Raw genomic sequence first — 12,463 nt, forward strand, 5'->3', positions numbered from 1 at the left:
TATATATAAAAAAAGAAGAAGAAGAAGAAGAAAAGAAAGAAGGCTTGGTGATGCTGCTGGCACTTGCTCCAAATTAAAATACGGAGTTAGCTGCTTTTGCTTTTATCCTTTTGTACCAAAAAGAAAAGGGAAAAGAAGGGAAAAGCGAAATATTTGATTTAATTAGCTGGTGCAAGTTTCTAAGGCCTAAATGGGAGAATAAACAAAGACCAGACTACAATAATAAAAAAAAGACCCTTCTATAGTAATCGAGCAGAATTAATATTTAAAACATCACTATTACAAAGATGATGACAGAATAAAAAGAAGGTTTACAAGAGGCCATCTAAAAAAAGGAGCAAGCAAACAAACAAAAGACTAAACTAATTAGTCTAGTACTGTAGGATATATTCAGGATTTCTAACTAGATTATATCTTGTATAACTGAAATTTCTAATTGAGAATTTTAACTACAAAGCCAAACAATGTAAGATAAGATAAAAAATCATATCCCAGTAAGGAATATTGGACTCGAAAATGAGCTGATTGCGAGTTAACCGAATAGACCAATAAAAGCCTTTGCAAAGAAGATTAAGAACCCTACGCTGAAAGTTGTTTCTGACCAACTTGAACCATTCCTAAAGATTCTAATTAGGATCCCTAGATAGACAATTTAAACATTCGAACCAATGCATGAATTTACCCCAAAAAAAATTCCAAATACTAGTACAATGATGAAACAAATAATTAATAGTCTCGATCTTCTCATCACAAAAAAAACCAAAAAGGCATCTTTATAATTTATAATCCCCCCTCTCAGTTAAAAAAACTCGTATTGAGATTACTATTAAACAGGAGCCACATGAACATGTCGATTTTTGAAGGTGCAAAACCTTTCCAAAGCAAAATGGAAAAAAAAAAGAAGCTCCTAACGCAGATAGGCTATCTAAAAATTTGCAATTTGAATATATTGAATAAGTGCAACAAGATGATCTAAGGTAGGACTTTAAGACAGGAAGCAAGGGATTTCTATTCTCTTTTCCAGCAATATTTTGTATTTATTTAGAACACAGAAAGTATGGGCTGTGTCATCTCCCTTACTCCTTTCTGCTTTGGTGGAACAACTTGTGGACTCTACTGTTATGTGTGGGTCATGCAGGGATGGATCCAGACTTAGCAAAGTGGGGAGATAAAATTGAGATAAAATTGAGATACTCCAATGTCGAAGCCCTTCCTACAAATTAACTTTGGCTCAATAGATCTTGGCATCACTAACTAGTACTCTCTCTGATTCTTACCCCACATTGTACACAGATTCTAACATGACGACAACAAACATTTCCCCATCTTCAATTGTTGTTGAAGTCCTAAGAGGTGATAACTATGATGACTGGAGTGCCTGCATGAAAAGCTACATGTTAGCTCAAGACCTTTGGGATTTTATTGAGCCTCCTGGTCTTCAAGAAGGTGATCAAGAAGTTGACTCTAAGCCTATTGATCATCAAGAAGGTGACTCTAAGGCGTTGAGAAAAAAGAATGCTGCAGCTTTACATGCAATTCAAATTTCTTGCGCGCCATACGTGCTTTCAAAGATTAGGAGCATCACTTCAGCCAAAGTTGCCTGGGATACTCTAGCCAATTTGCAACAACAACATTCACCTAGCCACAAAGAGCAATCTGATGAAGCTGAGCCATCAGAAGATGATGAGTCACAAGGTTCAGAGCAATCTGTTGAATCCGAGCCAGCAGAAGATGATGAGTCACAAGGTTCGGTATACCATGACCTCATTCTCTTCCTTTGTTAGATTTCCAATCACTTCGATCTCTTGATGTTAACACGGGAGAGAATAAAAAACTTGGCAGGAGCGGTGAGCAATGAAATGAATGGTCCCTTGCTAACCCTGTACAAGTATGCCCATAATGGAGACTGGGATGCCATAAAAACCTATCTTAGCCGATACCCAAATGCAAAAAAGGCCAAGATTAAACCCTATGGTAGAACTGCCCTTCATGTAGCAGCTTCTTCTGGAAATCTGAAAGTTGTGGAGGAGTTGGTGACGTTGATGTCAGTAAATGAATTGGCAATCAAAGATAATGAAGGCAACACAGCTCTTTCTATTGCTGCCATTGTTGGAATAAGAAAGATGGCAGAATGTTTGGTGAGCAAGAACGAAAACTTGGTTACCTTCGCAAATAGATATCCAAAGATCCCACTAGTTGAGGCATGTGTAGGAAGTCAAATGGATATGGTTCGTTATCTATACTCTGTTACTCCAATTGAATTTCTTTGTCGAGGCAATGTCGACCAAGGATCTCGCTTCCTAAAAAATGCTATTGGTGCTCAAATGCTTGGTAAGAGACTTTACCCATTAATTACTCATTTTCCCTTTTTTGTCTATTTTTTTTCATTCTTTTTTCATGAATTTTCCCTTTCGAGTATATTATTATTTATTTCCCGTAATTTAATAAAAATAATTAATTACTATGGTTTTAAGAAATATATGAATAATCCTTTTGTTTTTAACTTAAAATCATTTTGTCAATTTCATGTGATTTTTTAATTATTTCTTCTTCTTCTTCTTCTTCATTTAAATAATAGAAAAGGGAAGGAAAATCAGGTAAGAGGGGAAAAGAAGGCAATAATAAATTGATACGAAACAAAATGACACTACCAGAAAATTGATAAATACAAACGGAAATACCGAGGGAATATTTTCGTCGGTAAATTTCCGAGGGATTTTACCGACGGAAATATTCCCTCGGTATATACCGAGGGAATTACCGTGGGAAAAAAAATTAAAACAAAGCAAAAAAAAATAATGACGTGTCATTTTTACCAACGGAAGTACCGACAGAATAAATTCCGTCGGTGATTCCGTCGGTAAATTTGTTGGTAAATTGTGAACATTGTTCATCATGTTAATTACAAAGGGAATCACCGACGGAATATTCCGTCGGTATTTTCCAGAGAGTAAATCACCAACGGATTGAAAAGTCGTCGGTGTTATTTGGCGGTTTTCTGAAAAAATTCAATTAATTTAAAATTTTCATTTAAATATTACATACGGAATCACCGACGGATTGAAAAATCGTCGGTAATTTTTTGGCGGTTTCTGAATAAATTTTACGAAATTGAAAATTTAAATTAAATATTACCGATGGAATTACCGACGAAATAATTAAAAAATATTAATATTTAATTATCCGTCGGTAAAGCGTCCCAATAAAAAGCCTGAATGCCCTTATTTCACAAGAGACAGACCCGTTTCTTATTATTATTCTTCTTTTTGTTGTTCTTGTACTTCTTCTTCTTCACTATATGTAAAAAACATCATTAAGGTATGTCTTCTTCTTCTTCTTCAATTTATGTAAAAAACATCATTTCTTATCTATTTCTTTCTCTTCTTTTCTCTCCTCATCTCCTTCTCTTTTCCTCCATGCTTGGGTATGTCTTCTTCTTCTTTCTTCTTTTATCCTCTTAGTTTTTTTTAATTAATATGCTTAATGAAATTTTTTTTCTCTCTTTAGCTTCACTTGCAACTACATTAAGGTAAGATTTTTCTTTTTTCTTCTTTTTTCATGATTTTTTTCACTATTTTTGTTCTTTATTTTATTTTTAATTGTTTTTGTTCTTAATAATTGTATAAATGTTGTTGTGAGATTTTTTTTTCATATGAGATCAATTTTTAGTAGATTTATTTATAAGATTTTTAAATTTTTAGCAATTGCAACTTCATTTTTTTCATATGAATTTTTTTAGTTGAATTTATTTTTTTATTTTATTTATTTTTTGCAAATTTGTTTGAATTGATTTTCTTATTCTTTTTTCCAAGCATTTTGAGTATATATTATACAGTGTTAATTTATGTTAATTTAATTATTTTATAATTTTATAAAATGAATTTTTTTTAAATATTTTTCAATAATTACCGACGGAACTTCCGTTGGTAATAAAAAAATTATTATCGACGCGTCTGTTCCGTCAGTAAATCCATCGGTAATTCTATTACCAACGGATTTACCGACGAACAAAACATTACCGACGAATGATTCACCGACGGATCATTTCCGTCTTTGATTCCGTCGGTAATATAATTACCGATGGAATATGTGTCTTACACTGACGGAAAAATTTCATCGGTAAAACTGTTAAATCTTGTAGTGTGACTTGTAATTTATTAACATTTCAAAACACTAAAACCTCTTTCTTGTTGCTTCTTATGCTGTTTCTTTTTGCTATTGCAATACCAGATATTGCTCTTGATTTTCTCCATCGCTGCCCACGTTCTGCTACTACAATGGATGAAGTTCTGAAGTCGAACGCTTTGTTTAATTTGTCTAAGATGCCTCAAATATTCCCAAGTGCAAGTCGACTTGCATTTTGGCAGCAATGGATCTATTCATGTTAGTATCTCTTCCTTCGATTTTTCCTCCTCCCATTTCTCTTCATTTCCTCTGCCAATCTTTTTTACGTATATCGTTCTATATGTTTTTGGAGATTACCACACCGTCACAAAGAAAGAAAGCAAGGTTCTACATGATATAATTTTTGTCAATTGATATGAGTTATTTTGTAATTTTTTACCCATAGAAAAATTGTAAATATATTTAGTTGGAAATAATTTTTGGTTTAAATCAAAATTTATTACAAAACTGAGTCAAAATTTTAATGTCATCTAAAGTTTAGGGAAAAAATAAAATTTAATTTACGAATTTCAACTTATAATATATCTATTCTTTAAAATAATTACTTTAAATTATTTTTATCAAACATATTTCTAAAATAAAGTTATTTGAACCTTTTTTATTTAAATGATCTATAAAAAAAAACTTTTTAAATTATGATTCATGTTAAAAAAAAATCATTTTTTTCATATGTTATGATAGGCAAACTTGAAGTTATATTCACTAAGATTGACTTGATTCTAAAATCATGGCAGGTATTCCCATGCAATCAATTTTTTTATATATAAATGATCTACAAAAAAACAACTTTTTAAATCATGATTCATGTTAAAAAAATCAATTTTTTCAATAGTTATGTGAGGTAAACTCAAGTTATATTCACTAACATTGACTTGATTCTAAAACCATGGCAGGTATTCCCATGCAATCAATTGCTACAACTGATGACAATGTTCGTATTAATATGCCTGATCAAAGCCTAAGTGAGTCGAAGAACATTATCCTCCAAGGTATTTGCACAAATCTCTCTCTGTTTTTGTTCCCTCTCCTTTAAAGGGGTATGGCAAGCACAGGACATATGTATAGAAGTCCAATTGGGCTGCATGGCCCTTCAAGATTGTAAAAACTTTGGACAGTTTCTTGATATATTTATTTCTATTTTCCAAAAATATTAACTTTTTTGAACCCTAATCCAAGTATCCGATCCCTTATTCAATCCCAAATCCGATAAATCTCATTTTTAAAAAAAATCATTACATTGAAAACTTAATACATGCAAGCTTGATTAGTATACATGTATGCTGCTTGTGATAGTTTCTGTAATTTGTTTTTGTCCAACTTTTCAGTGTCAAGCAAATTGCGTGGGTTTGCAATAAATCTCCTCGCATTCTTAGGTAAGCAAAATATATCTGACATCGCTTAATTTCTATCATCATTATCATGGTTTTATCTGATCACTCTTTAATGGTTGATCCAGGAATCAAGCAAATATACGATTTGAAGAAGATCCACATTTATTCAGATAAAATTCTACGGTGTATGTGTGAGCACATATCAACTCTGGATTATGAGGAATACCTCAAGGCAGATGTAGATGGAGCATTCCACAGTGCTGTAGAGAATGGCATGGTTGAGTTTATTATTGAGGTGGTAAAAGCTTGTCCTCATGCAATGATTAGTGTAGATGGCAACGGAAGGAACCTATTTATGTCCTCGATTGCAAACAGGCAAGAAAAAGTGTTCAGCCTTTTCTATGGACTGGAAGCAGGCGGAGCAGAATTTGTTTCCATCGTATATGGATCTGGAAATACAATGTTACATTTGGCAGCAAAACTATCACCTCCTTCTCAATTAGCTCGGATCTCTGGTGCAGCTCTCCAGATGCAGAGAGAACTACAATGGTACAAGGTGAGCTTTCTACACTCAACATCTTTTTTAAAAAATGATTGAACCTGATTAAGACCTGATTGATTTGAATTTAGGGTACCCATTTACTCATTTTCATTGTTATCCAAAAAGAATTAATTCCACTCGAATTCAAAAATCTTGATGCAGGAAGTGGAAAGCATTGTGGATCCTACAGACAATGATTATTATAACAAGGACAATCAGACACCCAGGGAATTATTTACGTCTGACCATAAGGACTTGGTAGTGAAAGGAGAGAAATGGATGAAACAAGCAGCAACTTCTTGTACAGTTGTGGGTGCTCTCATCATTACAATTATGTTTACTGTCGCATTTACTGTTCCCGGCGGGAACGTTCAAGAGACCGGCTATCCGGTTTTTAAAGATGAGAAATCTTTTACAGTATTTATAGTAGCGGATGCAATCTCTCTCTTTTCTTCATCAACATCAGTGTTGATGTTCTTAGGAATTCTTACGTCCCGATACGCAGAGGAAGATTTCCTTAAATCCTTGCCCACTAAGTTAATCATCGGCCTTTCCATGCTTTTCTTCTCTATTGCAGCCATGATGGTAACCTTCTGTGCTGCTCTTATAATTATGTTGGATGGGAGATTGCAAGTTATAATTCCAATTGTACTCCTTGCTACTATCCCTGTAACTTTGTTCATGTTGCTGCAATTTCCCCTGCTAGTGGAGATTGGTGTATCCACATATGGACCAGGAATCTTCAACAGAAAAATGAAACGCTGGTCAAAATCTTCAACTGATAGACTGTTAGAGGTTAACAGTTTATTGTCCCAAACTGTTTAGCAATTCCTATTTCCCCGGGATGAGTTGTTTTCTGTTCCTCTTAGTCTGTTACCACGTTTAGAGTATGTATAGCATCTCTTTGTAAAAGGCTATATTTCCAAGCCTGCTGTTTGTGATGAATAAACAAGAGACTTCTCATTCAAGACTCTGTGTGATGTAGTTTCTTCTGAGTGTTTTTCTACAAATGGAAGGTTAACCAATTCCTTCGTTCTCTCTGATCATGCATTTAACCACAATTATCTTCTATTTCCAAGTCTTTGGGTGACATTAATACTGCAATCTTTTCTACATTTCGGGCGAAAGTCATTACATGAAGAGCTGTTCCACCAAAAGGAGTAGTTTTCGCATTTGTTGCATCCTGATGGTTGTCGTAACCTAAATTTTAACCTTTTTATTTTAATTATTATTATCATTATTATTATTATTATTATTATTATTATTATTATTTTATTTACTGAAAAATGATAATAAAAAAAATGAATGAAAAATAATGATGAAAAACAAATAAAAAATGAAATAAATGTAGAATGAATTAAAGCTTGGCTTAAGGACAACATGATTGGAAGCTTAGAGATTTAATTAAACTCTTGAGTAGTTTAATTAATTAAATTAAGGGTTTAGATTGAGAATTGGTAAGTTTTTAGACTTAATTGAACTTGAAATTAATTTATTCAAGGACTTAATTGAATAAATATCAAATTTTTAGGTTTAATTGGGGTCAAAATTGAAAAAATTAAAATCCAAGGACTAGCTTGAAAATGGGACGGAAACGCAATGGTCCAATTACAGTTTAACCAGGGGCTTAATTATAAAACTTTCATAACTTCACGGGTCAAAACGATGGCCATTTTATATCTCAAACCGGCACTGTTTGGAAAAACGCTATTTATTTTCTTCTCCTTTAACCAGAGACCGTTTTCAGCAGTAAAGGCTGAGAAACGTTGCAGCAGTAATCATCCATTTGCTTCAGTTATGGATGTTTTAATGGTTGTCGTCCCTCTGCATACCGTCCGTTACCACCGTTCAGGCTCTATGAAAACAGAGGAACAACGAAGAAAAAGCAGGCAAAAAACCCAGGGAGAGAGGAACGAGAACCAGAGAAAAAAACACAAGAGACGAACCAAAAAAAGAAAAACACAGAAAGAGAAGGTAAAATCAAGTAGCAACACAGAGAGGAGTATTGGTTTTTCCATTGCATTTATTGCATCCGGATGATGGTTAAGAAATCTTTTCGTGGCATCCCAATTCCCTTCATGTGCATGCTTATTAATTTCAGGCCATTGAGTATATTCGTTCTGAATGAGTCCTGCCAGAGTCATGCTATCATTTTAAGAGAAGAAACAGCGTGGGCATGATTTTCATTAAAATCATCTGTAGTCTTAGTTATGTTTCAAAAGAAATTGAAAGGGCTAAAGGTGTTTGGAGGCTCAACAACAGGCGCAGCCGCATTGGTGTCTGCTAGAACAGCTTCTTGATCACCAGAAGCGTTTTGCTTGGCCCAGGACACTTGCATGATGTCTTGGCTTTTTACAGTTTTCTTAATAAAAACTGCTCTCTTGTTTTTATCAAAAAAATTTAGATTTCTATCAGAAAGAGGTACAGAGTGCACCTCCTCTAATAATAAACAAAGACCTCCTTGCATGGAGGGCGACTAGGGCATTCTATACATTAACCCAGCCATTGTTAATTTTGTTGGCATCAAGCTGGAACATCGACCAGCATGGGCATTTTCAAGCCCATTCTAGATGATTTCTGGAAAATTCCCTATAGAAGGGAAAGGAAGAAGCAGCTTGATCTAGTTTGTTGCTCTTTACATGAACTGCCACCACACCATGTAAGTATTTCATGGGGTCTTCTTGTTGCTCTATTTTCTAGCTTTCATCCAATGATATCTTGGTTCTTGGCTTTCCATTTTTTTTCCCCACTCTTTAATAATGCAATGAGTTGCGTGAAGTAAGTTCAACGTCCTGAAAAAGATTTACGTGGCATAAAGATCTTACCACTAATTGAAAATAATGGAAATATTCGTGCATCGATTATTTACTTATTTATTGAAAATGATGGAAAAGAACGCAAAAAACACCAATTTCATACTTCCAAAACCACATTATGAAATACACTCTAACGTGATCCAGTTAAGTAGCCCATCAATCTTGTATTGAAAAGGTTAGATCGAGTATTACTTCTTTTTTAATGCCAATTAGCCGGCGAGCAGCTGCGTTTACGTTTGCTTGTGATTTTGCCATGAATTAAGGTTAGAGCAAGTATTACTTCTTTTTCATGTTTTGTTCATAAGCCTTCCCTTTCTTTAATTCCTCATCTCTTGTAAATTGGTGCTCGAAGACACTAAAACCTCATCTTTTTTGTTGCTGATTGTGCCTTTTTCTTTTGGCTATTGCAATACCAGATATTGCCTTTGATTTTCTGCATCGCTTCCCAAATTTGGCTACGACATTGGATGGAGTTCTGAAGTCGGACGCTTTGTTTGGTTTGTCTCTCCTGCCTCGAATATTTCCCAGTGACGGTCTACTTGCATTTTGGAAGCAATGGATTTTATTCATGTTAGTGTCTCTTCCCTCCATTTTTCCTCCTCAAACTTCTCTTTATTTCCTGTATTCAAAACGTATAATGTTCTATATGTTGGAGATTAACACATCATTATTTATATACATTTTAAAGAGAGAAACAAGTCATTTAATTAACCCCTTCTCCGTCACAGATTGGATATTATTTTTTACCAATAAGAAAATAGAACATGTAGACCTTCAACATGTATTTTTCCATAAAAAGATTTTCAAAAAACTTATGCACGTGTTTAATTAAATAAATCAAAAATTATTTATTTAAATAAAAAAATTATTAATAATAAATAAAATTAAAATTAAAAAATTAAGAAACATATGTAGATCAAGATATTTAATATTGCAATACATGTCATTTAACCGTTTGTGTTTAATGAATTTGTTTTATTAAAATTAATTTTTTTATTAAATCAAATGATAATAGAAGCCGACACACATAAAATTAATTGAATAAAAAAATAATATGAATGGCTGCACATATTAGAAATATTATCATAAAATAAATATTTTTATTTTAAAAAATATATTTAATCTATATAAAATGAAAAAAGAAAAAAAAACCTATAGCCTTTTTTTATGAAGAATTTATATGTGGTGCGTCAATCTTATATTGTGTATAAATAGATTATATATATGCAAAAAGAAGATCAAATCCGATATCTTTTAAAGGTTGAAGCAATGCTTTAGTGGTTAAGACAAAATTAAACTGAATTTATATGATGAATAGTACCATTCAATAAATAAAAAAAGAAAATGTGTGTTGCATGTGTTAAATTTTATGAGTTGAATATGTAAGGAAACAAGAAGTAATTTAGTATAAGAGGGATACGATTTTCGACTTTGACTCTCTTAACTCTAAAAGACATAAATTTTAATTAAAAAAAGGGTGGTTGATTGATGGAAAAAAATGTTTTAACTTTTTTAAAAAAAAACCGAAACCGAACCGAAACAGGTTCAAACAAACCGGTTTCGGTTCGGTTCGATTCGTTTTTTTGACAAAAACCGGTTTAAACCGGTTTGACTCGGTTTTTTCCGGTTTGGTTCGGTTTTTTTCTGGTTGGGTTCAGTTCGGTTTTTTTTGTTTCAGACTTACAAAACCGAAACCGAACCAAACCGGTTGATTTTTTTAAAATTTTAATTAATTTTTTTCACGATTCAATTTTTTTAATTATTTTTTTTAATTTTTTTAATTTAATCAATTTTTTGATTTTTTTCTCACCCTCCTGCAATCTTTTCTACAGCCTCTGCATTTCGGGCGAAAGTCTTTACATGAAGAGCTGCTCCACCAAAAGGAGTAGTTTTCTTTACTCGAAAAACTAGTTTTGGACCATATTCTGCAAAATTGATTGGACCTTTATTGCAAATAATTTTATTTTTTATATATAGTATCAAACCAATTCTAATTACATAAATTCATACTTAATTTAACAAAACTCAACTAAATTCCTCAATTTTTTTACAAACCCAAAAAATTAATGCAAAGTGGAGTCCATCACATCTGAACCTAATTCGTAGTATTATTTTCACATGAAACAACCTTAATAGTTTAAATTCATAGTTAATTTAATACAATTTAACCAAACCATAATGTATTGCAATATTTCATCAATTTTTAGAGAGAAAGGGGCTGTAACTGCAGGGGGAATAAACATATCACAACCGTGACATACTATTTCATCAGTTTTTTAAATTATAATAATAAATAATAATAATAAATAATTTCCAGCAGTCACCCGTCCGTAGATGTCCTTTGACCTTAAATGTTGAATTATTAGTTACGGCATTTATGGATGACAACAAGGTGAAATGAAAGGCTGAGAGTGCTGGACACTTGATAGTCTTTTAGGTGAAGTGAAAGGCTGAGAGTGCTGGACACTTGATAGTCTTTGTGCATTTATGGATGACAACGAGGTGAAGTGAAAGGCTGAGAGTGCTGGACACTTGATAGTCTTTTATGTGAAGAACAAACCAGATCTGAGGCTAACCTTGATGATACTCATAGATTAGTCAATGAACATATAACTTCATTTCTTTACTCACCAATGTCGAAGCCCTTCCCACAAACTTTGGCTCAATAGATCTTGGCATATGTTGACAGCGCTGCAAACCCTCCTTATCTGCCCGGCAGATCCAGTGAGAAGTCCTATATCTCCCATTTTGATCATGGCAGATCCAAAATCTGATTTGAATCTTGCAGGGTTCCTGCTGTATTCAGAGACAATGCTGTCAGAGAAAAAATGTCGAGATCTAATTAATAATTGATTAAATAAATGAAGCTGATCAACTGGGGATTTACTAGCTGGTAAGGGAATAAACAAAGACCCGACGATAATAATAAAAGAAGAAGCAATCACTTGCCATATGTTAAAAGAGAATGGAAGTTAGTTAGCTTTGAGGCTAACTATATAATTAGCACCAAGCAACATACCAAGAACAACAACATACCTTTACTCAAGTTCTTGCCATCGCTCAGACATTCTCAGCAGTCTTATCAAGCTCGGGAGAGAGAAGTAAGTGAATTATAAGTAGCACTGTGAGCTGCTACCACACACCATGTAAGTACTTCGTTGGATCTTATTGTTTCTCTCTTTTCTTGCTTTCATCCAATGATATCTTGGTTCTTGGCTTTCCATTTTTTTGCCCCACTCTTTAATAATGCAGTGAGTTGCATGAAGCAAATTGATTTCTATTCTCTGTTCCAGCAATATTTTGTATTTATGTAGAAGACAGAAAGTATGGAATGTGTCATCTCCCTTATCCCTTTCTTCTTTGGTGGAACAACTTGTGGACTCTACTGTTATGTGCGGGTCATGCAGGGATGGATCCAGACTTAGCAAAGTGGGTTTTAAGTTACCTGGTTCATGTAGTCTAAACCTGATTGGATCAACAAGAAGGAAATTTTTCTTAAACTTATAGTGATCTAATAACTCATTCATGACTGTTTTTATGGCAGTTATCGGGTTGAGTCTCACAACTGTTACCCTGGCCACCCACTAAAT

The 12,463-nt window shown here is 33.4% G+C and overlaps 1 protein-coding gene and 1 long non-coding RNA gene across 11 annotated transcripts in view; one reads left to right on the top strand and one right to left on the bottom strand.

Moving 5' to 3' along the window:
- Positions 1–12,463, top strand: part of LOC7494881 (uncharacterized) — a 45,586-nt gene that overhangs the window by 11,859 nt on the left and 21,264 nt on the right. For 3 of the 9 annotated variants that reach the window (XM_052455122.1, XM_052455127.1, XM_052455131.1), the window contains one exon: positions 6,648–7,100. The exons of 1 other annotated variant lie outside the window; for it this stretch is intronic. In XM_052455122.1, the coding sequence (XP_052311082.1) occupies positions 6,648–6,882 (235 nt within the window). In that variant the 3' untranslated portion in view covers positions 6,883–7,100. Of the gene's footprint in view, positions 1–5,106; positions 5,175–5,510; positions 5,559–5,641; positions 5,708–5,848; positions 6,073–6,219; positions 7,101–12,463 lie in introns of those variants that run through there. 5 more of the 9 variants (XM_052455126.1, XM_052455130.1, XM_052455128.1 and 2 more) reach the window with 5 other exon arrangements.
- On the bottom strand, positions 11,055–12,057 carry LOC112328473 (uncharacterized). Of its 2 annotated transcripts, none has more exons than XR_008059862.1 (2): positions 11,910–12,057; positions 11,055–11,669 (listed from the first exon to the last, which is right to left on the bottom strand). It is a non-coding gene; the product is annotated as an uncharacterized LOC112328473 (long non-coding RNA). The 2 variants fall into 2 exon arrangements; XR_002983405.2 differs by having other exon boundaries at positions 11,055–11,687; positions 11,910–12,055.

This window comes from Populus trichocarpa, chromosome 8 (assembly GCF_000002775.5).
Source record: "Populus trichocarpa isolate Nisqually-1 chromosome 8, P.trichocarpa_v4.1, whole genome shotgun sequence".
In the NCBI taxonomy this organism is placed as follows: domain Eukaryota; kingdom Viridiplantae; phylum Streptophyta; class Magnoliopsida; order Malpighiales; family Salicaceae; genus Populus; species Populus trichocarpa.